The sequence below is a fragment of the Cynocephalus volans genome, chromosome 6 (assembly GCF_027409185.1).
Source record: "Cynocephalus volans isolate mCynVol1 chromosome 6, mCynVol1.pri, whole genome shotgun sequence".
Lineage (NCBI taxonomy): Eukaryota > Metazoa > Chordata > Mammalia > Dermoptera > Cynocephalidae > Cynocephalus > Cynocephalus volans.
Genome location: NC_084465.1, coordinates 158,587,447 through 158,614,844, shown reverse-complemented (window position 1 = coordinate 158,614,844; position 27,398 = coordinate 158,587,447). Strand labels below are relative to the sequence as shown.

The 27,398-nt window shown below is 38.8% G+C and overlaps 1 protein-coding gene across 2 annotated transcripts in view; it reads left to right on the top strand.

Moving 5' to 3' along the window:
* IARS1 (isoleucyl-tRNA synthetase 1) overlaps nt 1–27,398 on the top strand; it is an 80,656-nt gene that overhangs the window by 12,589 nt on the left and 40,669 nt on the right. For both annotated transcript variants that reach the window (XM_063099099.1, XM_063099100.1), the window contains exons 7-19: nt 4,724–4,871; nt 7,328–7,415; nt 7,669–7,729; nt 12,059–12,154; nt 17,156–17,278; nt 17,812–17,903; nt 18,527–18,625; nt 20,003–20,129; nt 21,367–21,440; nt 21,800–21,994; nt 23,685–23,771; nt 25,655–25,738; nt 26,823–26,967. In XM_063099099.1, coding sequence (XP_062955169.1) covers nt 4,724–4,871; nt 7,328–7,415; nt 7,669–7,729; nt 12,059–12,154; nt 17,156–17,278; nt 17,812–17,903; nt 18,527–18,625; nt 20,003–20,129; nt 21,367–21,440; nt 21,800–21,994; nt 23,685–23,771; nt 25,655–25,738; nt 26,823–26,967 — 1,419 coding nt within the window. The remainder of the gene's footprint in view (nt 1–4,723; nt 4,872–7,327; nt 7,416–7,668; nt 7,730–12,058; nt 12,155–17,155; nt 17,279–17,811; nt 17,904–18,526; nt 18,626–20,002; nt 20,130–21,366; nt 21,441–21,799; nt 21,995–23,684; nt 23,772–25,654; nt 25,739–26,822; nt 26,968–27,398) is intronic.

Below are 27,398 nucleotides of genomic sequence, written 5' to 3'. Positions count from 1 at the left end.
TGGCCAGGCCAGAATAGATCTATTATAGATAAGGAATCTATCTTTTTTTAACCTTACCATATTAGCATTTATTATTATTACACCTAAAAAAAAAGTCACCATGAGTCATTTTTAATATCCTGTAATTGTTCAATTCCTGGATAGTATCAATGTGTGCATTTCTAATTGTTTCATAATTTCCCCTGGAATTATTTTTCAATTTTCAGTTGTTCTGAATCAGGATCTATCAAAGGCTCACGCATGATGAAACCTGTCTCTTAGGTCTTGTCTTAGTCCATTTGTACCGCTATAACAAAATACCTGAGACTGGGTAATTCATAAACAATAAAATATTATCTCTCACAGTTCTAGAGGTTGGGAAGCCCAAAATCAAAGCACTGACAGATTCAGTGTCTGGTGAGGGCTGCCCTTGGCTTCCAGGGTGGTACCATGTTGCTGTGTCCTCACATGGCGGAAGGCGAAAGGGCCAAAAAAAGTGCCGAGCTAGTTCCCTCAGGTCCTTTTATAAAGGTCTATTCCCATTCATGAGGGTATAACTGTCATGACAATCGCCTCCTAAAGACCCTACCTCTTAACACTGTCACGTTGGGTCTTAGTTTTCAACATATGAATTTTAGGGGGACATAGACATTCAAACCATAGCAGGTCTATTTTAAATCTGTAGGTCTCCCTTTCCCTCTCCCCATCCCTCTTTTTAATTCTTGGCAAATCGTTGTTTATTTAGGTAATGGGTTTTGTCTTACCTGTTTCCCATAGTCTGAATTTTGCTAATTACATCCCCATGGTCTAATTTCACATGTTTTCTGCCTTCTATATTTTGTGTAAATTGATACTTTGCTTATTTGTTTTTTTCCTTCAGCATGTATGTCATTACTAGATCCCAGTATCTGATTATGGTTGCTTTTTGGAGTGTGGGGTAAAAATATGCAATTAAATGCACAAATCTTAAGTATGCTATTTGATGTATTCCAATAAATGCATCTTTTTAAAGACTGTCAGATATTACAGATAACCATTGATTCGTTTTACCTGATTTTGTGCTTTGTGTAAATGGAAAGGTCCAATATGTATTCTTTTGTATCTGGCTTCTCTCACTCAATTTTAGGTTTGTGAGTTGTCCATGTGGTATGCAGCTATAGATCTTTTGTTCTATAACTGTTCTGTATAAGTGAATATACTAAAACTTATTCATTTGTTTATTTACACCACCTTTCTCATTTGTTTCCTGTCTTACATCCTGAAAGGTAACCCCTGTGCTGAATTTGGTGTTTTTTGCTGTGCATATTTTCATGCTTTGTCTACATAAATAAGTATCCATAAACAGTATATAGCATTATTCTGCATGTTTTTAAATACCACCATATTTTTTCTGCACCATACCTTTTATGTGAAGTATTGTTTTAAAGATTCTTCATATGATCCAGGTAGTCTTGAGTTTATGTTTACCTACTATATAGTATTTCATAAAACAGACAAAAACTTATGCATTCTTTTCATAAACATTACAGTAGTTTTGAGGACATAGCCCTTTTTTTTGATGATAATGTTGCTATGAACATTTTATAATATGAATCCTTGTGTATTTATACTAGAGTTTCTCTTGGGCAACTATATTTTTTACATGTTAGGCCCTCATAATAGCTCCTAGAATTTTCAAATGTTACACTTTTCTGTAAATAAATAAGTTCTGGGCCGAGCCTGTGGCGCACTCGGGAGAGTGCGGCGCTGGGAGCGCAGCGATGCTCCCACCGCGGGTTTGGATCCTATATAGGAATGGCCAGTGCGCTCACTGGCTGAGTGCCGGTCACGAAAAAGACAAAATAAAATAAAATAAAATTAAATTAAATTAAATAAATAAATAAGTTCTTATGGGAAAAGGGTCAAGAGGTATGTAAGCAAATTTAGTTATAGGAGAAAGCCTTCCAACTATTTCAAAAGGTAAACATCGTTACCAGGTTATGGTACATAAGAATCAATTTATTTTTGATGTGACTGAATTTTTAGTTTTTAGGAGTCTAGTCGTTTTGGATTAATTATGGAGTTATATGTGACGACATGTTCATTATGAGAAAAAAAGTATATACCCAGTACTCAAAGGCAATCGCTATTAATGTTTTATGAAGTTTTCCTTTTAGCAGTTTTTTTCTTGTTAGATTCGTTACACTGTATAACTAGAATTAATCATTTTTTACATTTTAGTATGTATTACCTGGCTTAATAATAAGATGACATTTTTTGATTCCTCCATTTACTAGTGCTTTATCCATTTTTGTTGTTGTTGTTGCTTTTAACTTATGGTTAAGTATAATACAAATACTGAAAAGAACACATTTCTGTGAACTTTCACAAAGTGAATACATCTGTGAAGCCAGCACTCAGATAAAGTTAAAAAAAAAACCTTAGCATCCTATCAGAATCTCTCTCTCTTTATGATCCCTTAAGGAGGTTAGCCCTCCACCCACTCCCGCGTACAGTAACCACTGTCCTCACTTGTAACCCCGTGTACAGTAACCACTGTCCTCACTTGTAACACATTGATTCGTTTGCCAGTTCTATACTTTATATAAATGAGCATGCAGTCTGTGGTGTTTTGTGTATAGCTTCTCTTGTTCAACATTGTGAAACTCATCCATGTTGTGTGTCGTTGTAGATCATAATTTTAATTACAGTTAGTATTTATCCATTCCACTGTTGAAGGACATTTGGATAATTTCTGGTTGTTGGCTTTCACAAATAGTGCTACTGTGAACATTTCAGAGCTTGTCTTTTGAGAAGCATATGTACACGTTTCTGTTGGTTAAATAGCAAGTAGTAGAATTATTAAGTCATAAGACATAGTTGTATTTAGTTCTAGTACTGGGGTTGGCAGACTTTTTCTGTAAAGTACATATTTTAGGCTTTTTGGATTAAATGGTCTCTGTTTCATGTACCAATTGGTCTCTGTCTCATGTATCAAAACCATCTTTAGCACACTTGCTGTATGGAAACCAATGATGAACCAGATTTGGCCCCTGGCCATAGTTTGCTGACCCCTGTTCTAACAGGTACTGGCAAATAGTTTTCCAAAGCAGTGACACTGGTTTATACTCCCACTGGACACTTCTGATTTCCCTGTATCCTTGCTGTTGTGGATTGAATTATGTCCCCAAAACTCACGGAAGCTTGAACTGTGTTCCCCAAGTTTTATGTATTAGAGACTTGGTCCCCACTGTGAGGGTGAGAAATCCTATTATGGTAATTGTAAGTTGGGGCCTTGAAGAGGTGATTAGGTTGTAGGACCATGCAGTAGTGAATGGATTAAAAATGGTGGTCAGTGGTGTAGTTTGGAGGGTGAATGAAGAGGTTACTCTCTGCTCTTTCTGCTCCCACCATTTTGCAATGTGAGACCCCTGGGTCACTGTCGCCACCAGCAGGTGGAATTTGGGCTTCCCAGCCTCAGAAACTATAAGCAATAAATTTCGTTTTTCTTTATAAATCACCCAGTTTCAGGTATTTTGTTATAAGCACCAGAAACAGACTAATACACTTTCTCATACTTGGCATATTCTTTTTTCATTTTAGCCATTTTGATGTATTCTTTGTATTAATTATAATGGAGGTGTTTTTATTTTTGACTGAGAAAATTTTAATTTTTAAATTTTACATAGTTGCATAGTTACAGAAAAGTTGAATTCTCCATACTCTTCATCTAGATTCCCTCCACATTTGTTTTATCCTTTTCTCTCTTTTCATGTGGGTGAGGCACAGTACCCATTGAGAGTAAGTTGCAGACAGGATGCCCCTGTTCCTCTAAATGCTTAACTACATATTTCCTAAAATCTGTAACATTCTTTTAAACAATTGAAATTAGAAAATTAATGTTGATACCGTGTTATCTAATCTTTAGATCTTATTCAGGTTCTGATTGTCCTAGTAATGTTCTTTATAGTAAAAGAAAATTCTAGATCATGTGCTTCGTTCATTGCTGTGTCTCCAGCCTTCATTACTCTTAAACACTTCCTCAGTCTCTCTTTATGTTTCATGATACTGATATATAGGAGGGATACAGATGGGCCAGTACATTTTAGTATCCCTCATTCAGGTTTGTCTGATGTTTTACATGTGAATAAGAGCCCCTTTTTCTCATGGCACTTTATTTAGAATGCATTTGGTTTGTGTTGGGTAATGATTGGTTCTACCTTAGAACTATTTATTTTAAAATCCTTGATAATTTTGTGTTAAAACATTGTCATAGAGTTATAGCCAATTTTTAATTTAGTGAGCTGAATTAATATTGCCTTAATACAAATTCAAGTGTATGATGTTTCAGTATGATTCTTTTTGATATTTGGGGGAAAAGATAAATCTGTTTTACAGAGCAGTTATTTTGTTGACCTAACTCTTCATGGACTTACTATAAAATAAGTTTCTTTAAAATAAGTTTACTATAAAATAGTGAAACTTCCTTTATGTATTCCTGTTGATAAGTTGCTTTAAAAGGTCCTAAAATGTTTTATATTTGTGACTACTAAGGTAATTGTTAAAACATTTTTTTAAGTATTTAAAAAATTTTATTTGGAATTTCTTGCTTTCTATTTTCTTTTTATAAATGTGACAAATAGTTTTTAAGAGCTCAGTTTGTTCTAAAGTTTTATTTATTTTATTCCTCTTTAGGATCAGTTTCTTTTTCTTATGTGTATTATTATGGACTTGTAAAACAGTACTTTATCTTAATTTACTTCAGGATGTTCAAGATCCCTCAATATTTATAACTTTCCCTTTGGAGGAGGATGAAAATATATCTTTAGTTGCTTGGACAACTACTCCCTGGACTCTACCTAGTAACCTTGCCCTCTGTGTTAATCCAGATATGCAGTATGTGAAGATTAAAGGTAAGTGTGAGCCTGGGTACTTAACGATGAATATGGATAAAATAAGTTTATATTTTGGGAAACTAAGAAAGTTTACTACATTTCTTTTTGAAGTAAAAATAGAATTCTTTGAAAAGAATTTGACTTAATCAGAAAAATAACCTCTAAAAATTTTTTTTTATTTTTGATTGAAAAGTAACACAAAAATTAATACAGAGAGGTAAAAAGTAGAAAGTAAAATTTCATTGTAATTTCCAGTTTGAAATATGCTTTTACACATCATGACCTTATTACAGATGAATAATCTAAGATTCAGAAATGTGGCATCATATCATTATTAGGAATTGGTACCACAATTTGAGAACTGTGTGCTTTTCAAATATTCCCTGGTAGAGAGTTATCATAGTCTCAAGTAGGCCCTTTCCATAAAGAGATTGCTATGGAAAAAGAAGATTGGTACTTTGTGAACAATATACCTTCAGGTTTGAATAGCTTACAGGGAGCAAAAGGAGAAAAAGAGGAAAAATTGCCAGAAAGAAAGCTATGATGTAGCTGCTGTGGAAAACAGTGTGGCATTTCTTCAAAAAGTTAAACAATTTCCATATGACCTAGTAATTTCATTTCTGGGTCACAAATGAATTGAAAGCAGGGACTCGAACAGAAGTTTTTATACCCACATTCATAGCAGCATTATTCACACTAGCCAAAAGATGGAAACAACTCGAGTATTCAGCTGTTGGGAATGGATAAACAAAATATGATATTTACGTACAACCTTTAAAAGGAAAGAAATTCTGATACATGCCAGAACTTGGATGAACCTTGAAGACATTATGCTTAGTGAAATAAACCAGTCACAAAAGGACAGATAATGTACAATTCCACTCATATAAGGTACCTAGAATAGTCAAGTTTAGAGAGAAAGTACACTGGTGGTTTTCAGAGGCTGAGAGGGGTAGTTATTGTTTAATGGGAAGAGTTTCAGTTTGGGATGATGAAAAAGTTTAGGGTATAGATAGTGGTAATGATTATATAATATTGTGAATGTATTTAATGCCACTTACAAATGGTTAAAATGATTTTTTTTTTTTTTTTGGAAAAGCTGTATTACATTGGTTAACCTAATTCGCAATAGCTTGTGCTGGCAAGAGAAGAATATTGAGAAAGGAATGGGAGAGGATTGGGGCTCAGAAAAAAGATAGGGAGGGAGTTCTTTATTTGGTTCTCCCCTTGGAACAGATAGGAAGGACCAAGAGTTGGTCTCAGTGATGCCTACTGGGAAGAGCTGTTGTCCACACAGGGGCCTGGCTCAGTTGTCTCCAGCTGCTTCTTTGAGACAGGTCAATCCCACATGCACATTTTCCCTGTGTCACTGGTGAGTCACTGGCCATTCTGTAGTGAGCCTGATAGCCTTAGGGACCATTTGACGAAGATTTCAAACATGTCATCCCTCTGCTTGCATACGACTCTTCTACTTGGCAGACCATGTATCTGAGTCTTATCAGAAAATGTGGTCTTCACTTACAGCAAAGTTCCTGTGTGATCAGAGCTGGGGAATAGCATCCTTATTTGTAGCAAATTGTCAATGAATTGCAAAGGCCTTAGCAATGATCTGTAGATATTATTTTTCCCATAATGAACTGAATATATGACATAGGCTTTAGTAAATTCTTGGGTATATTATATCTTATAGGTGGGAATTTAAACTGGCCTAGGTTTTTGTAGGGCACTCTGTCAGTATCAAATTTGAAATGTTCATACATTTGCTCCAGCTTTTCTATTCCTAGAATAATGTCCTCCAGAAACACTTCCAGTAAGGGTACACAGTAATATACAAGGCCATTCATTATCCCGGTGTTCGTAGTAGTGAAAATTTGAAAGCATTTTAAATGCCTATTAGTCAATTTGGTAGAAATAACTCATGGTACCTCTGTAAAATGGAGTCCTATAGAGCTAATAGTCCTAATGAAGAATATCTATATGTACTAATATATGGAAAGATGTTCACAATATATTAGGTGAAAACAAGTTAAAACCTGTATAGAGTATTACTTCGTAATTGTTTTTAAAAATATAAAGACATTGCTTATTTACATACAGATTTGTTAGTATTTGCATTAAAAAATATGTGGATGAATAGACACCCAAATGAGAACGTCTGAGATGGGATGAGATTAATGTTACGATTTTTAAACATTCAAATATATTACCTTTGGAAGGAAAATATAAAGATGAATTTACTAAAAATGGATAATAGATGTGATTAATAATAACTACCAGCCACCTACCTGCATTTAGTGTTTTTGCCTTTTTGTGTCTTGGAAGCAGGGTACCACAGTGTTTTTCTGTGAGCATTAGGCACACTGGTTGGAGGTGATACAGGAGCTCCTCACGAAAAAATGATGCCTGGTGCATGTCTTTAGAGTCATCCAAAATCTGAATATCACTGAAGTCCACTTTGTCCCTTGTTCTCATAGATGTTGCCAGAGGAAAATTACTCATTTTAATGGAAGCCAGATTATCAGCCCTCTATAAATTGGAGAGTGACTATGAGATCCTTGAAAGGTGAATATTTAAATAGTTTGTGTGTGTCTGTTTCTGTCTGTCTGTCTTAGTTTTAAAAAGAGAGAAGCTTTATTATCCAAAAGCTGTATTATTCAGGTTCAGATTTAAGTACTGATACTAAGCATGTTCTAGTCACATGTTCCAGCACTAATGAGTAAGGAGCAAGCAAACGAGGGAGTGGGGACTTATGTAGCTACACTCTCATTTCTTTGATTGTAATCTAAATGTGAGTTTGCCTTTCTTCATTTTCTAGATTTCCTGGTGCCTATCTCAAAGGCAAGAAATACAGGCCCCTGTTTGACTATTTTGTGAAGGTAAGCTTAGGGACTGTTACTGCAGGGCTCTCGACAATCCATTTATTTGATAACTTGAGCAATGTGATGATTGGAATTCACATTGTGTGGTTGTTACATTATTTATATGTATGTCCCTGAATCCCAAAGTCTGCTTTAGTATTAAAATCAAATTGTGTTGCCTTCTTGTTTTAATAATTAAAATCATTCCCTGCTGGGAAAGCCCTGCACATAGCTGGCAAGTAAGACTGATGCTGGTAGCGCTGTGGGGTTATAAATGGGTCTTGACAGGAATAGACACTGATTCTGAACTGGGCCTTGCTTACCCAGTGGAAGATGCAGTTGCTCAGAGTGCTGTAGAAAAGCCAGAACAGAAAATACTGCATGAATTTGGACAGCCAAACATCATTTCTTCAGAACAATGAACCCACCCTACAGTCCATAATGTCCAGCAGTAGGCAGAGAGATATCCTCCCAATAGTCTGATAGAGAAGTGGAACAGGCATCGAAAACGTTGATTGTCTAGAATGGGGGGAGATGAAAGGCACGAAGGACTGGCTTCCATGCCTTCAGAAGTGTGGGCTCATACTCACCGTGAATGGGAATAAAGGAGTGTCCCCACCAGATATTCCTGTTTTCCTGGTGAATCTGGGGGAGGATGCTGGTATGAGTATACTTTTTCATCCCCATGTTACCTCAAATGATGCAGTGGTTCTAGGACCAGGTCTTGCAACGATAAGTGCTGGAAGCAGGGATGATTCCTAAGCAAGAAACTGCAACTATATTTTTAAACCTTATGTCAGAATTCCTAAGGCCCTGATGGGGGTAAGTTGCACCTTCAACTCCATCTGGCAAAATCGGGGTTAACAGTGAATGCAGCTACGTTGCCTAATGGTAAAAATAGCCCACCAGTTCTTTACCTTTTTAACCTTGTTCTGTCTGAATAGTAGTGGACTAAGAGGGAGGCACTTGCTAGACTAGTATTGCTACCTACAGTCTAGACAAGCACAGTGGCCAAATCCAGTGTCCCTTCTAAAAGGTAGAAAAGTTAAGGATAGTATCTGAGGGTAAAAGAAGAAACAAATGGAGTATGTAATGAGGGAAATCCTGTTACATTAACACCTCAGAAGAGGCTCAGAGCAAGAGATAATGTCTTTTAGCTCAATTGTGCTAGGTATCTAAAAGGGTAAAGCTACTTGTTTGGGACCACTTCTGACTTTGGAACCTAAAAAGATTGAATGAAAACCGGACACCTGATTGGTCTGACCCTAGTAGACATTTTCATATGATATGAAAGACTAAACTAATTATTAATGACTGAGTGAAACTATAGTAATGTGCCACTATCTTTTCAGTTGTATATCTTTTTTTTTTTTTAAAGATGACCGGTAAGGGGATCTTAACCCTTGACTTGGTGTTGTCAGCACCATGCTCACCCAGTGAGCTAACCGGCCATCTGTATATGGGATCCGAACCCATGGCCTTGGTGTTATCAGCACCGCACTCTCCTGAGTGAGCCACGGGCCAGCCCTGAGTTGTATATCATTTTGCTGTAAGGGATCCATATTTGAAAATTGGGATGGCCTGTGATATTATACTATGTATATCTTGGTTTTTAAAAAAACCTTAATTTTTTTTTTTTATAAATGCCTTTCTCAAATTATACAAGGAATCACTTTATATTTGATTGGATTTATATGTGTGTATTTTTATTGCTTATAATCTACATATCACCCAGGGAATTTATTGAGAATAAAAAAACATCAGTTTAAAAGTAAATACAGGGCTGACAGGTAAGCTCAGTTGGTTAGAATGTGGTGCTGATAAGGTCCAGGGTTCAATCCCTATACTAGCCAGCTGCCAAAAAAAAACAAACAAAAAGTAGATAACAGTTCATTTCAAGGAAGTTAATGAGGTGGGTATTTTAAATCTAGGCATCATGACAGAGCTTATACATTTAGTACCTTGGTTTTCTTAAGAGTCATAAACCTGTTTTATGTGGTTTTCATTTTCTGAAAAATGCGAATCCACAGCTATAGTTGCAGACTCCACTCCCACCACCACCAAAACAACAAGATCAAGCAGAATTTCGTCCTTGGTCCTTTAAAGGTTTGCAATAAGATAATCAGGAACACCCTTAGACCCGGCTTTACACACTGTGTGGAAATTATAATTAGCTGGACATATCACTTATATCACAACCCATGTTAAAATATCTGCTGACCCCTCTGCTGTTCTTGTCAGTGTGGGGAGAGTTTCACTGATACAGGCAACCTCTGCTATTTGGGTCCTGTCCACAGTGTGTCTCTCTTGTCCATTTCTGTGCACCTTGAGTGTTTTCCCACATTTCTTGCCTCCTACTTATTGGCCTTCTTCCTGCCTCCATGTTGCTGCCTGATAAGATTTCCATATGCTCTGCCTCGTCCCGTCCCTCCTTGTAAGACTTTAGTCATTTCCCTTCACTGGGGATATGCCCTTGCCCCATTTCCCAGCCTAGAGTGTGGCAGACCCACTCCTTAACCACATCCTCCCATGTTGCTTTAAATATATCCTTTGCTCAGTTATATTGGCCATTTCTTTTTCTGCCTCTCTGCCTTTTTCTTTAAGTTCTCTCATTTTAAAAATCCCTCACCTTTCTTTCATGTTGTATCTCAGTTTAACCAACCCATCAAGTCTGAACTCAGATGCCAGCTGAAAGAAGCATTTTCTGAAATGCCTCTTTGATCTCTCCCTTTGAAAAACTGTTCTTACTCCATTCTTCTCTTGTATATCTTAACATTTTGTTTTATGTTGCATTTGTTTTTATTTGTCTAAAAAACTCTTCCACTAGATTGTTGACTCTTCACCTTCCTGAGTTACAGACACTATTGAGAACCTGCGGAAAGTCCAACCTTCAGTAAAACGCACATAGACACGCTAGAAAGAACTTTAGGTTAAATCAGGGATCCATCTGGAAAATGCACTCAGTACATATTTAATTAAGGTACATGACACCTATCCACTAAAATATCTGAGAATTTCAGTGAATTTTAGACAGGTACTACAAATTCTTTGACTTGGACAAAATCATCTGATAATACACTTAAAATGGAGGTGTTCTGGAATGTCAGGTGAAGGTGTGACAGTACGCGCTGCATGGGAGGCAGCACTGCGGCTCTGCTGACCTGGTATGGAGGCCACCCAGCCTTGTCTTGGTAGGACCCAGAGGTGGACCCTGAGAGGGGAGATCAGTGGAGCTTTCTTCCTTTGCAGTTACAGCCAGTGAGATACTTCTGGGCTCACTGAGGGTCCATCTGATTCTGAGGACCCAAATGTTCTCTCTCCAGGTTTAAACTATTGAAGACACACCTTTTAGCATCTGTCATACCACACCTTCTCAAATATTTCAAGGTGATTTGGGTTACAGCAATTAAAATTTTATGGTAATTTTTCAAGTTTAGTTTTAAGTACCAGAGAAGCACAGTGCTATGATATAGTTGAAAATAAAATTGTATTTGGAATTAGAAGACCTTGTTTCAGGTCCTGACTTCATCACTGTTAGTAGTATGATTTGGATGAGCCATTTAATCTTTGTTCTGAGTTTGCTCATCTGTGAAATGCAAATAGAGCCAGAATATTTTTAAAACATGGGAATACTAATACCTTTTTCACAGGATTATAGATATTAAATGTGACAGTCATTTGTGAAAGTACTTTTTACCAACACAGACTGGTAGAACAGCAAAGGGCCATTTGGCTGAAACAAAGGGTATAGGGAAAGAAGAGATGAAGGTAGAAAATGTAGGCCTTCTAGCATTATATGTATTAACTTGTCCTTATTGCAGTAGCAAAAAAAATCAAATTGGACACATTTTTCTTAAGTCTTACAGTGGGTGGAGTACCTGTAATGAGAACGTATTACTTTCAGCTCCCCCACCTGTTCCTTTCAAGCTTTGCCATTTATGACTGAATAATTTGAGCTGGGTTTAAAGGAAGAAGAGAAGCAAAGCTTATTCGGTAATCAAAAATGTACCAGGAAGTAAATAGGGAGCACATTTTCTGAGACTGTACGCTAAACTGTATGCTGGGGCAAGACTGGGGTAGAGAGAACTAATGAAAAAAACTAGTTTTGTGGCCAAGGAAATTAGAAATTTTTATCTGTAGGTCTTCAGATTATTATTTCATTTATAAATGATGAGTCATTATTCATAGAAAAGATGTATTGAATTAACATGTTTGCTACCAACCTGAATTATTCTGCCTTTTCTATTTCTGAAAATAATTTATATGTTGAAAGTTTTCTTGAGGCTCTTACCAAAGATTTATGAGTTAACATTATGGTACAGCAATGTCTCATTCATTCTTTTCCAGTGTAAAGAGAATGGTGCTTTCACTGTGCTTGTCGACAGCTATGTGAGGGAAGAAGAAGGCACGGGGGTTGTGCACCAAGCCCCTTACTTCGGTGCTGTGAGTAGCATAAGTCTTATAAACATATTTGAAAAATAAATATCAGTGTCCCCTCTTCATGGGATGCGTCATGTGTCTCATCACACTCTTCACTCATTTAGACCATGGGGGCCACACATGCTGTAGAATAAACCAGCCCTCATCTTAAATCATGGCCTTGCCACTAAAGGGCAGTACCTGGGCAAGTTTCTTAGCCTGTCTGGACTTCCTTTTCCTCTTCTGTGACATGGGTTGGTACTACCTGTCTATTGGGACAACTGTGAGGATTCAACAGAATCAAAAACACATGGTGTTCAGCTCATGTAAGAGTAAAGAGTCCCTCATGGTCACTGCCGCCAGGGTACCTCCCATGGAGCACCTGCGAACCCCTCTGAGCTCAACCATTTTGTCGGTGAGAAGGCTTTGAAATGTGACTTTGTTCTCGGGGGTGATAACATTAGTCTGTCTCCATTTGTCATTTTGCTTTCATACTTAATCTCTGCAGGGATATTTATTACGGAAATGTTCAAACATACACAAAAGAAAATATAGTAAATCCTTATGTTCACATCTATCTCCGTTAATTATCGACATTTAAAGAATCCCGTTTTACCTGTCTTGTTTTCTCCCTCCTTCCCTCACACCTATTATATTCTGGCTGGAGAATTTTGAAGCAAGCACTGAACATCATCTTTTATCTGTACAACTCCAGATGCATCTCTGACTGATAAAGACTTTTACGTTAATGTAGTCACCATACCATTGTTATTCATACCCAATAAAATAATTTTTTTTTTTTTAAATTTTATTTTCTTGATATACATTGTGGCTGATTATTGCTCCCCATCACCAAAACCTCCCTCCCTTCTCCCTCCCCCCCTCCCCCCCAACAATGTCCTTTCTGTTTGCTTGTCGTATCAACTTCAAGTAATTGTGGTTGTTATATCTTCTTCCCCCCCCCCCCGGTTTTGTGTGTGTGTGTGTGTGTGTGTGTGTGTGTGTGTGTGAGTTTATATATTAATTTTTAGCTCCCACCAATAAGTGAGAACATGTGGTATTTCTCTTTCTGTGCCCGACTTGTTTCACTTAATATAATTCTCTCGAGGTCCATCCATGTTGTTGCAAATGGCAGTATTTCATTCGTTTTTATAGCTGAGTAGTATTCCATTGTGTAGATGTACCACATTTTCCGTATCCACTCATCTGATGATGGGCATTTGGGCTGGTTCCAACTCTTGGCTATTGTAAAGAGTGCTGCGATGAACATTGGGGAACAGGTATACCTTCGACTTGATGATTTCCATTCCTCTGGGTATATTCCCAACAGTGGGATAGCTGGGTCGTATGGTAGATCTATCTGCAGTTGTTTGAGGAACCTCCATACCATTTTCCATAGAGGCTGCACCATTTTGCAGTCCCACCAACAATGTATGAGAGTTCCTTTTTCTCCGCAACCTCGCCAGCATTTATCGTTCAGAGTCTTTTGGATTTTAGCCATCCTAACTGGGGTTAGGTGGTATCTCAGTGTGGTTTTGATTTGCATTTCCCGGATGCTGAGTGATGTTGAGCATTTTTTCATGTCTGTTGGCCATTTGTATATCTTCCTTAGGGAAATGCCTACTTAGCTCTTTTGCCCATTTTTTAATTGGGTTGCTTGTTTTCTTCTTGTAAAGTTGTTTGAGTTCCTTATATATTCTGGATATTAATCCTTTGTCAGATGTATATTTTGCAAATATTTTCTCCCACTTTGTTGGTTGTCTTTTAACTCTGTTAATTGCTTCTTTTGCTGTGCAGAAGCTTTTTAGTTTGATATAATCCCATTTGTTTATTTTTCCTTTGGTTGCCCGTGCTTTTGGGGTCGTGTTCATGAAGTCTGTGTCCAGTCCTATTTCCTGAAGTGTTTCCCCTATGTTTTCTTTAAGAAGTTTTATTGATTCAGGGTGTATATTTAAATCCTTAATCCATTTTGAGTTGATTTTAGTATACGGTGAGAGGTATGGATCTAGTTTCATTCTCCTGCATATGGATATCCAGTTATCCCAGCACCATTTGCTGAAGAGGCAGTCCCTTCCCCAGTGAATAGGCTTGGTGCCTTTGTCAAGATCAGATGGCAGTAAGTGTGTGGGTTGATTTCTGGATTCTCTATTCTATTCCATTGGTCAGTGTGTCTGATTTTATGCCAGTACCATACTGTTTTGGTTATTATAGCTTTGTAGTATAGCTTAAAGTCCGGTAGTGTTATGCCTCCAGCTTTATTTTTTTTGCTCAGCATTGCTTTGGCTATGCATGGTCTTTTATTGTTCCATATAAATGACTGGATATTTTTTTCCATTTCTGAGAAAAATGTCTTTGGAATTTTGATGGGGATTGCATTGAATTTGTATATCACTTTGGGTAGTATGGACATTTTCACTATGTTGATTCTTCCAGTCCAAGAGCATGGAATATCTTTCCACCTTCTTGTATCCTCTCTAATTTCTCTCAGCAGTGGTTTGTAGTTCTCATGATAGAGATTTTTCACCTCCTTGGTTAACTCAATTCCTAAGTATTTTATTTTTTTGGTGGCTATTGTAAATGGGCAGGCTTTCTTGATTTCTCTTTCTGCATGTTCACTATTGGAGAATAGAAATGCTACTGATTTTTGTGTGTTGATTTTGTATCCTGCTACTGTGCTGAAATCATTTATCAATTCCAGCAGTTTTTTTGTAGAGGTTTTAGGCTGTTCAATATATAGGATCATGTCATCTGCAAACAGGGACAGTTTGACTTCATCTTTTCCAATCTGGATGCCCTTTATTTCCTTCTCTTCTCTGATTGCTCTGGCTAGTACTTCCAACGCTATGTTGAATAGGAGTGGTGAGAGTGGGCATCCTTGTCTAGTTCCTGTTCTTAAAGGAAAAGCTTTCAGCTTTTCCCCATTCAGGATGATATTGGGAGTGGGTTTGTCATATATGGCTTTAATTATGTTGAGATACTTTCCCTCTATACCTAACTTATAGAGGGTCTTTGTCAAGAATGAGTGCTGAACTTTATCAAATGCTTTTTCCGCATCTATAGAGATGATCATATGGTCCTTGTGTTTGAGTTTATTAATATGGTGTATCACATTTATTGATTTGCGTATGTTGAGACAACCTTGCATCCCTGGGATGAATCCCACTTGATCGTGATGAATAATTTTTCGTATGTGTTGCTGTATTCTGTTTGCTAGTATTTTAGTGAGGATTTTTGCATCTATATTCATCAAGGATATCGGCCTGTAGTTTTCTTTTTTGGTTATATCTTTACCTGGTTTTGGTATCAGGATGATGTTTGCTTCATAGAATGAGTTTGGGAGATTTGCGTCCGTTTCAGTCTTTTGGAATAGTTTGTAAAGAATTGGTGTGTCAATTCCTCTTTGAATGTTTGGTAAAATTCTGCTGTGAATCCATCTGGTCCTGGGCTTTTCTTTGTTGGGAGCCTTCTGATAAAATTAAAAATTTTTTTTTTTTTTTTTTGCGGCTGGGTGGTACTGATATCTGAACCCCTGAGCTTAGTGTTGATCAACGCCATGCTCTAACCAGCTGAGCTAACCGACCAGACCCTAAAATGAACAATTTCTTAAAACCACCTAATACTTGGTTCGTATTCACATTTGATGGAAGATTCTAAATAATACTACTTAAAGAGTTTTAGAAACTAATCAAGTATCAGTTGTTCATAATAGGGCTGGCCAGTTAGCTCAGTTGGTTAGAGTGTAGCCTTATAACAATAATTTTAGGGTCAGCTAGTGTGGCTACTCCGTGACAGTAGATAATAAAAAAATAACTTCTTGATTTTGAATTATAGTCTATTTTTCCTTTCTAAATGTGGGTATTTGTCATTAACGATCTTTATACCTCATATCTCTGTCCTGAATGCTATGCAGGTTAATGTTATAGAAGGTCAATTCTTTAAACTACAGCCTTTAACCCCATTTGGTAAACATTTTTGAGAGACCTACTGTGCTTGTCCTCACCAGGCAATGCGGTGTGTGATCTGTGCAAAATCTAGGCACTTCGGTGTCATCATGTTCACCTTACATGCCCACGTCACACCGTGCCAGGTGGCTTCAGCACAGCAAGAGGTGAACATATGTCCAGGCTAGCAGCACATCAGCTTTCCAGTTTGTCTTAGAGTCAGACCAGAGTGTGGTTTCACTAACCTAAGACAGTCTCTTTAATTTTAGATTCAGGCAGCATAGCACAGTGGAAGACCCTAGACTTTGGAGCCAGGCCATTTGGTTTTGAATCCAAGCAGTGCCATATCGTAGCTGAGTTCTTTCTTCATGCCTCTGCTTTCTCATCTGTAAAATGGGACAATTGCGGTTCATGCAAGGGGAGCACCTGGTGAAAACCTACTATATCTGTCTACCTTCTTTGCAGGCTCATTGTGAGGGTTAAATGAACTGATTTGGTAAAGTGCTCACAGCACTGTCTGATGTAGAGCTTTGTAAGCGTTTGCTCTAATTGTCATTAACACTCTTCAAAATATAGTCCTGAAGCATCATGGTGTAACCTAGTGAGCTGTGCCCCCTGAAGCCCAGTTTACTTATTTGTAAAGTGCATGCTTTGGATTTAGATCAGTGTTGCCATCCTTTGTGGTATTTCTTGACAGGATGGAAGTCCATGAATACATCAGGCTTCATGCCTTACACCTATATGTACTTTTCATTTTGCAGATGTACATGTGTGCTGCTGTTACAAATCAAATTTTATTCAGTTTTAAAATATTAGTGTGTTTCTTCTTAGTGGATACTCTACTGTATGTGGGGGTCTATGAAAAAGTGGTTGGGAAAACTGGGCAGGATGGTCTTCTATTCAGCTCAGAGGCTCTGATTCTCGGAATGGGTGCTTGAGTTAAGAGGGTGATGTTGATTGCATGTGTATCAGAATATTGAAAAATTTCCTTATAAATCTGTCACCTCATGCTTACCTTCTTCCCCATACCCATATTTAGGCTGCTTTGTTCTTTGCTCTCCTTCCCCCCTTTGCCTTTTTCCAGGATGATTATCGGGTCTGTGTGGACTACAACATTATTCAGAAAGACTCACTTCCTGTTTGCCCTGTGGATTCTTCAGGCTGCTTCACAGCAGAAGTGACACATTTCTCGGGACAATATGTGAAGGTCTGTAATGTGCTTGACGCAGAAGGGTGTCGGTTCCATTGTATTTCATTCATCAATCAGTTTTTCTTTTTCTTTTTTTTTTTTTCCAGTGGGAAAATTAATGCAACTCCTTATAAATCTTCCTCATCATTTATAATCGTATTATAATTCATCCGTGAAGTTCTTTTCATTTCATTTTGTTTCAGCACATAAAATCAGCAAAGATAGATAGATATTATTAGCTACATTCAGAGGGCCTAGTATCTGTAGATGAAGCATGTGTACGGGTAGGAGTCTGATTTGTATCTCATGAAGCAGCTTTGTGACATTGGGGTAATCATTTTTGATTGAAACTTCACTACCTCAAATATTATAGAATGTTCTTAAAAAGTACTTAAGGTTATATACAGTGACTAAAAAATGGACAGAGTATTTTTTAATAATACATTTGTTAGTTGTGCCTTTTATTCATGACAAAATACCAGATTTTAATAGTATATTGTTACTAAGTATTGTAGGGTGTTTTGGTGGCTAAGTTTTAATTTTTTCAACAGGATGCTGACAAAAATATCATCCGGATCTTGAAGGAACAAGGCCGACTTCTTGTTGCCGGCACCTTCACTCACAGCTACCCTTTCTGCTGGAGGTGAGAATAAATAAAGACTGTATTATAGCTAGAGCTTTGTATTTGTGGTGTCTATCTCATTTGTACCTTTACAGTTAGTGTTTGGAAACTGCCTTCTTATTTCATGTTTAGGAGCGTTTTATAAAGTTGTCTCTTTTCTCAGGAGTTGTGTGAGAAAAATAGACATGTATAAATCTGTATTGTGTTGGAGCCACATTTTTTAGAATGAGGAACATCTCTAACATTTTGTAATAGAATTTGATAAACTTAATGGGATATCAAGTTTTCATATAAGACCGTGCTGTAAAGATGTGGGTAAAAATGGAATGTCCAATGGTATCATATTCAGTTACCACATTTCCTCTTCCATGCTGAAGCTGACATCATTTCCTTGACAGTTGTCACCGGCAGAACTATATTTTTCTTCCTAGTCTTGTTTTTTTTATTAGCTTTTGCCTTTCTTCATATCATGGAGGGAAGTGAACAATTTTGAAGACTTAGATGTTTGTATTTGTAATAAAAATTAATATTAGCAGAAGGCCAAGTAGGTGGTGGTGCTGTCAGTAAGGGACTAAAAGTCAGTCTTACCCCCCAGGTGCCTGTGTGTCTGTCTGACCAGCTGCGTCTGTGTTTCTGCTTCCTAGGTCAGACACTCCCCTTATTTACAAAGCAGTGCCCAGTTGGTTTGTGCGAGTGGAGCACATGGTGGACCAGCTACTGAAGAACAATGACCTGTGCTACTGGTGAGCAGTGAGATTTGTCTCTTCATACTATCCTTTGTCAACTGCAATTTATTTGATTTACAGGATGGAATGACTTTGGAAAAAATCTTGCTGCAATCTCAAAGTCTTCTAGCCTTAAATAATAGTCATTTTTAGGATGAACATTATTTTTGGATGTACCTGCAAAAGCCATTCATACTTACTACTGTTGGTACTGGAGTCAGTGATGTCTCATGCACTTGGCTTCATGGATAACACCTAGGCACAGAAGCCTTTGCTCTCCCCAGCTGATGACTGACCCTCAGGTGATAGCCCAAAAGGTGTCACTTCAGCCTCTGCCTGCAAAATGAAGCAAGGCTTGAATCTATATTTCCGAAGAACGCTTTTTCACTGAGAATTTTAGCAGGTAATAAGTACTTCTTACTTCCCGTAAGGACCCAACTAGACTAAAAAATTGCATTTGAGTTTGGGAGAATGGGGAGAATCTCAGGGCAGTAAAGGAAATGGCTATAAACAGCGACATCCTCATATTTCCTAGCAAAGTGATACTGGCTTCTCAGAAAGCAGCTTTTCCATTTTTGTAACTAGTATACTCATTAGTTCACATAATGTATAAGATACTAAGTGTAGAATCTTAGTAAGATAGCGATGAGGGGGTGAAGACGTATAAACTGGTCTTTATAATACAGGACAGTAACTGCAGTGCCCAAGGCTCAAAGAGGGTATCTGGGAGCCTTGGGGTGTCCTGACTCAGCCTTGTGCTTGGGAGGGAGTCCTGCAAAGCTGATCCTCCAGGGATAAGGAGCCATTCTTCAGTCAGAGGCAGTAGGAGCACTGGGAGTCAGGGGAATGGAAGAGAAGGTAAAGGGAAGGAGGGCCGCACAGCACAGGGAAGGCCCAGGCATTGGCAGTATGGTGAGAGGCCACATTTTAGGGAAATTGCCTCATTGCTGGAGCCAAAAGTGCATGGCCAGGGATGACCAAAGTGGAGATTGGAGAGGGCTGCAGAGCAGCAACCAGTCACCTGACCCTTTTGGAGCCCATGCTGCTGAGTTTCAGTAAAACCATTACCACGTGAATGACTGAAGAACAGAGTTGAGTGGACAAGGTTGGCTGGTTCGAGGTGACTAGTAAGAGGTCTGTGGTAATCCCCAGTTGGAGGAGAGGTTGTGGGAAGCGTGTGTGCTGTGGGGTTTTCTCTTTGATGCAGGGCGTCAATATCAGCACAAATTGTTGCATGTGCTGGTGCTGTCCCTTTAGAAGCCGTTCTAGCAGCGAGTTCAGCGTTTCCAGAATGTTTGGTGCAAAAAGCATTATTCAAAGCTTCCGTGGATACAGTTTACAGGTCTGACTCGTTAATTATCTTTCATGATTGGTTATCTGGTCTGTTTATTGCAGGGTTCCAGAGTTTGTGCGAGAAAAGCGATTTGGAAATTGGCTGAAAGATGCACGTGACTGGGCAATTTCCAGAAACAGATACTGGGGCACCCCCATCCCACTGTGGGTCAGTGATGACCTGGAAGAGGTGAGGTGGGGCTTGTGTTTCCTTGTGCTGATTTTTGCTGAAGCATTTTGTTCATGCCGCCTAATATGCTATAAAAGAATATGGTTTATTTTTTCTTCATCCCTATCTTATTTCATCTGTTTTTTGTTGTTGTTTTTTTTTTTTCTTTATTCCTTCCAAGAATCATAACATAAAATAAGAATGTTTTTAAGGCTTTTTATTTATTTTTACTTTACTTTAATTAAATACAGTTTTTAGAAACACAGTTTATATTTTTCTTTGGGAAATCTACACAATAAGTTTTTTTTCTTGACTCGCTCTGATCTCTTTTTTTCTCCTTGCATTATCATAGTATTAACTTAAGGTGTTAAACTGACCTTACAGATGATGAAAAAGGAAAACTTGAGAAAGAATTTACCAAAGCATTGCAGACCTTTACCTTCTAAACTCATGTCATGTATATATGTATAGAGAGATTGATATATTTCCGTGACAGAGCCTTCTGTCCAATGCTGACAGCATTATAGCAGTGATGAGCCACAGTGCCCAGGGGACCTTAGTAAATCTCTTGTAGGGACCTGAAAGACAACTGTGAAGTAGCTGGAACAGAAGACTTTTCAGGACTGAACAGGAAGAGCAGAGAAAGAGGCCATGGGTGTTCACTGGGTAGCAAAAGCCCCCTGGGTGAAAACCCACAGAGGATCCTGTCAAAACGGCCTCCATTCTGAATGCCCCAACTAGCATCATCTCTCAGCTCCTTACACGGGCATAATCCTAACATCTTGTGATTTAGTCTGATTATTTTGATCTGGTCCAAGCACAATAATTTAGTTCCACCTTTGTCTTGGGAAGATTCCAGATTAAGGAGCCAGATTCAGATGATAGGAAGAAACTAAGGATGCCTTAGAGCAGTAGTCTAAGGCATTGCACGGGTTATTTTGGCAAAGATTTACAGAGAGTATACCCTCAAGAAATAACTGTTGAAATGATGGCAACAAATGTTTGAAATCCTCTCCAGGTAGGGGACTCCCTCTGATATAGAGGTGGGTTACAAAGTAGCAAAGTCTGCACTCACCTTTTCAGAGACTGACCTGTGTCTTCCATGAGGTGTAAGCCACCTTCAGCCCAGATTGGTATGTTAATGAGCCTTTAGAGAAAATCAAAGGTTTCTAAAACTAAACATGTCCGCTACGTATGTTAACTCAGTGTGATCTCTGTGGCTCTAAGGAGCTCCTGTTTTTCACCTTGTTTTTGGCAGGTAGTATGCATTGGGTCAGTGGCAGAACTTGAAGAGCTGTCAGGAGCAAAGATCTCAGATCTCCACAGAGAGAGGTCAGTTTCCAAATGTTTGCATCACTTCAATCTTATCATCCTTCTGTGAAGATGTGGTCTCTGTAGCAGATACACTGGAGATCACTAGTTTGCTGAATTGCTTTGTTGATGACTCATGTCATATTGAGGTAATGTGGCCTTTGTCCTTGGGTGAAATATTGGGTGGCTTTGATGCATAACAGATTAAAGACTCATCGTGCTATCTGGAAGTCTTTGGGACCTGCTCTGTGTCCTGCAGACATTTCTGTTTGCAAATGCTTATAGTATCTTGTCAGGACTCTATGTTTCCTATTGGCAATTAAACTGCAAGTTCTGTTGTGCTTAAAATTAATAGAAATGGCTGTTTTTCTGTTTGTTAGCATTGACCACCTGACCATCCCTTCACGCTGTGGGAAGGGGTCGTTGCACCGCATCTCTGAAGTGTTTGACTGCTGGTTCGAGAGTGGCAGCATGCCTTATGCTCAGGTTCATTATCCATTTGAAAGTAAGAGGGAGTTTGAAGACACTTTTCCTGCAGACTTCATTGCTGAAGGCATTGACCAAACCAGAGGATGGTATGCCCCCTTGTTCCTTTGTCAAGCATTTTATTGATTTTTATTTTATTTAGTGAGTATTTTACTGAGTGCCTACCATTTATCTACTGGGTGCTGGAGAGACTGTGGCCAATAGGCCAAAGCACAGGGCTTTGTTCCTGCCCTGTGCCCTTACGGCTGAGAATGGGCATTAAGTGCCTTTTGATGGGCGTCTCTCACTACAGTAGGGCTGTACTTCTACAATTTAAGTTATTTCACTGACATTTTGGACTATATGTGTTAAATTAGAAGTTTAAGTGATACAAAACAATATGTGTTCTTAGCTTCTTTACTACAAATATTTATTCGGATGTTGAATGAATATTTACATAAAGACAATAGATTAGGTGCTAGAAATTTGGGGGATAGTTGGAAATCTGCTCAGATGTTGAGTATCTTGTAAACTAACATTCTGAAAAATACAGATTTTAAAAATATGTATATATGGAGAAAGGATTATGGCATTAATTTTGTTTGGTACCTTATTTAAAGCAGTATGCTCATCCTCTTAATTGGAAAAGTGTGAGTCGGTAACCTTTTTCTCATGGATAAGTTTTGCTGGCCCAGGTTCTAATTATACATTTATTAGTAATGTTTCTACAGGGATGTGTTTAAGGAATTGTTGGTGTCATTTTCTGCTTTTACAGCCTGTGGTAATCATTGAATTCAAGCCTTAATATTCTGAGGTGTACTATTTTCAGATTCTAATTTATTTATCTATAGGAATAGCAATAAGGAACATATTTCTGTTTCTAAGGAGGGCCTGATGATTTACCCATGAGCTTGTTCATCTGAGGAGTGGTGAAGTCTAGCAGCTGTTAACAGTCCTCTTATGGGTCCTATATCATTCCTATATCCTGTGGTCACCCTTCCCCTTCCCTCAGGCCTGGGCTGCCTCTCCTGGGCATCAGAGGCCCTCCCAACCCTTATTGGAACTGGGAGGGAAGTCTGGACAGGCATTTAGGTTAAGCATGGAGTCTGGTCTCCTCCTCATCAGTTCATGTCCCCTGATGTTCTTGGAGTGAAGCACCAGGTCAGGGTGGTAGGAGAGTGTCATCCCCAGGACAGCAGAAGGATGTGATAAGAGTTATTTTAGTGAAAGCTAGCTAGCACATTAATGAGTTGCATAGTATCTGACTATAAAAGCATTTTTATGTTCCTGTTGTCTACCTTTTGATTTTTGGATGAGAGTGCTTTTTGTATCTTTTGTCATCATGCTGTCTGATCTTGTGCAAAAAGTGACAAATGTCCTTCATTTCGGCCAGGCGCTTCCAGGTGGTCCTCGGAGGTTGCCCAAATGCTGCCTTATGGCTGCACATTGTCTTCTGAGAGGAGAGCGGTGTTCCTCAGATTGCTGGGTGTCCTGGTAGGAGAGGAAGAGTCAGGACATCACTCCAGACATTTATTTAGTTTAAATAAAGCAAGTTTTATATTTTCAAATCAGAAGCGCTAATGTGATGGGTCTGTGGTGAGTCTGGTGTGTCAGTTATTTTCAACAATCCCCAAAGGATATTAACATGTGACCAGGATTGAGAACCATTGCTCTAAGTAATTATCAAGAAATATAACTTATCAAAAATAGGAATTCAGTTCAGTAAGCAGATACAGAGTGTGTTTTTTTTGTGTGCTTGGACTCCTTTTTCTCTTTTTACTGAACAGTTGATTTTTTCAGGTTTTACACCCTGCTGGTGCTGGCCACAGCTCTCTTTGGAAAACCACCTTTCAAGAACGTGATTGTGAATGGGCTCGTCCTGGCAAGGCAGGTGTACTTCTCTGTAGTGACTAGTTCCAGTTCCGATACCCTTTGCTCTTGTACCCAGAAGGAGACACTCTCTGGTTGGACCTAACCATGTTTTATTTCCGAATAGAGGAATTTGGGAACACTAGATTCCAGCTCTGATCCTGCTCTTTTTTCCCTTCTAGTCTTAAACTTGCTGCTTCTTGCTGCTGTTCCTTTTCATTGAAACTCCTGTCCTGTCTACATCTCCATCCTCAACATTGTGTCTTCACAAATCTCCACTGTTTCTCAAAGAGGAGTGCGCGAGAGCTAAGCCTGATGAAGGAGGAAGGGGGGGCCTTTTAGACTGTTACTGTTAGCAGTTTAATGCTACTAGTGATATTACTACTGGTCAAATAATACTTATGAGTACTTAGCATTTTAGGAAGCATTTTTGCTTGTAGATCTTATTTAATCTGTACATCAGTCCTTTAGTGTGGGTCTTTTTTGTCATCTTTTTAACATATGAGGGATCTGAAGACCTCACCTGCCAGGACCAGAGCTAGTGAGAGCCACATCAGGCTCGTCCTGGGTGCTTCGCCACCAGATCCTGTTCTCCCCTCCCCGAAAACTCTTCCTCCTACTGAGTATTATTTCCCACTTTTTAGTATTAGAGGGGAATCTCATTTTTTCCTTTGCTTGCATTACCTTTAGTCATTAAGAATAAAAATAAAACATTTACCAACACAGATACCCTGAGTCATGTGCCATGTGAAGAGGATGATATTTAACAAATCTAACATTTGGTGCATTCTTATTCTTTGCCAGGCCCTGTTGTGCATATTTATATATCTTAACTCATGTAATCCTCAGATCCATTTGAATTGGGTCCTATAATTATCCCTTTTTGATGTTTGAGGAATTTTAGGTACAGAAAAATTAAAGTAACTTGCCAGCAAATGAGTGGTAAATTCAAGTTTTAAACACAGACAGTCTGGCTCTACAATCCGCTGGGGTTTTTTTTAATTGGAATTTTTATTGAGATCATTGTAGATTTGCATGCAGTTGTGAAAAATAATAGAGATCCTTTGTATACTTTGCCCATTTTCACATTTTGCAAAACTACCATATAATATCACAACCGGACATTGTCCATCTATCTAATTCAAATTTCCCTAGTTTTACGTATACTCATTTGCCTGTGTGTATTTACTTGTATACAATTTCATCCCGTGTGCAGGTTTCTGTATCGACCAGCATAGTCAAGGTACTGAATGGTTTCAGCACCACAAGGATGCCTCCTGTTGCCCTTTTTATAACTACACCCACCCCTCCTTCTCTTCTACCCTCATCCCTAGTCCCTGGCAACCACTAATCTTTTCTTCATCTCTGTGGTTTTGTCATTTCAAGAATGTTATATAAATAGATCATACGGTGTCTAGTTTGGGGAGATTGGCTGTTTTTCAGTCAACATAATTCCCTGGAGAATTCATCTGTTGCACATATCAGTAGTTCATTCCTTTTCATTGCCGAGTAGTCATCCACAGTGTGGGTATACACAGTTTGTTTAACCACCCACCTCTTGAAGGACATCTGGGTTGCTTCCAGTGCTTGATGATTGTGAATAAAGCTGCTATGAACATTCGTTTACAGGTTTTTATGTAAATGTAAGTTTTCATTTCTCTGGAATAAATGCTGAGGTATCTTCCTGCTTTAGCCTACCCTGAAGCTTCCCTGTGGACTTACTGTGACATTCAAAAAGTTTACAAATGTTAACAAAACTATGTTCTTCTTTAACACTAGCTTATATCTTGTGTCTCCTTCCCATTTGCCTTTATGTATTCCTATTTGCAACTAATCTATATCCATATATAAAGATCGACTGTAATGTTGACTTAATTGGCATCTCCCTTTTGTTTGACAAGTGATGGCCAAAAAATGAGCAAACGAAAGAAGAATTATCCAGATCCGGTTTCCATCATCCATAAATATGGTGCTGATGCCCTCAGGTACAAACCAGTTCTCTACTTAGTGTGTACCGGTTGTTTTTATGTAAGCATTCGTCTTCCTGTTAATCACATTTCCTAAATTGATTTATAATTAGGCTTTTTAAAATGTATCTGTTATATGGAGACATTAATGTTACATTGTATGGTTGTTGATTTTAAATCCCAAATATAGTTTCCTAAATAATAAAGACATGTTCAAACCTGGAGGTCATTTGAGGAAGAGAACCTATGCTGGATCTCATCCAAGTCCTCCCCAGCCTGGTTGCTGGCTGCCTTTATCTCCAGGCTCCCTCTCTTGTTGGTATTAGAATTCTTTCATAATTTATTTTAATTTGGCACTTGCAGAGTCATATGAGATATATTTATGCTAGAGCAAATAAGAAACTAATAATTGGAAAGCTTTGAGAGGAAATTTCAGCCATTGCTTGAAATAGTCATAATCATGATATCACACAGTGTTCAAGTTGAAAGGGACCTAAAGGTCTTGTTCAGTGTCCACTGACAAGGACACAAGGCCCATGCCCATGCTGTTACTGAGTGCCTTCAAACAGTACCTGTGTTACCCAGGAGTGGTTAGTGGGGCTGTCACAACACTCTCAGTTAGACCTGCCTTTGGCACTGTTGGCCTTTGGACTGGGCAGTTCTTTGTGATGGGGGCTGCCCCATAGGATGTTTAGACTTGCACTCTGTGGCTTCTCATGAACCCCCGTGTCCACACACAGTGGGGTGCAGGCAGTGCCTGTGGGAAGGAGGAAGCAGCTCTTGAGGAGGACCTGGCTGCCTTCCTTTTGCTGCTGGCATGCTGCCCTTGACCCTGCGGTGAGACTGGCGTAAGAAGCGCTTCTATGCTGGTGCAGTGCCTTATTTTGGTGTGGGGTTACATGCATTCATTTATAGGTAGCTATATCTCTTACACAAAGTAAGAGCTTTGTGAGTTTTAAATTGACCATTTGAAGAGTATTTATAATTTCCCCCTTGTGTGTAGAAAAATATAATTTTAATCTTGCCCTCTCAATATATCAAGTAGTAACATTTGGTTTACTCTCTATATACATCTTCTGTGTAATTTTTCTCTCTCTTCCAGATTATATCTGATTAACTCCCCTGTGGTGAGGGCAGAAAACCTCCGCTTTAAGGAGGAGGGTGTGCGGGATGTCCTTAAGGATGTGCTGCTCCCATGGTACAATGCGTATCGCTTCTTCATCCAGAACATCCTGCGGCTCCAGAAGGTGTGGACCATGGTGGGCTGTGGGGGTGCCTGAAGTGCCTCCATGTTATCTCCATGCAAAACCTAAGACGACTGTTCTCTGCTGCCCAGTGCTGGGGAGTGGGGGGAATCCAGAGCCATAGGGAGGCCGTATAGGGAGGTGCAACAGGTGTCTGAGGCCCCAAGCTATGCCAGGAGCATGTGTTGAGTAAGATGCCCCTCTCTTCATGGAGCCAGTGGGGTGGGGAATTGGGAGACAGTAGACAGCTGCTGTCAGACCATGAGTACCTGGTGGAGAGCAGAGTCACAGAGGCAGGGGCTGACTACTTGAGGTGGATGGGCAGGGAAGGCTACTCTGTGGGGTGGCATTTAGGCTGAGCCTCTGAAAGTGACAGCAGTTCTCAATGGGTTGTTAGGATCAAAAATAACAGTTGCGATGCCCCTCAGAGCAGT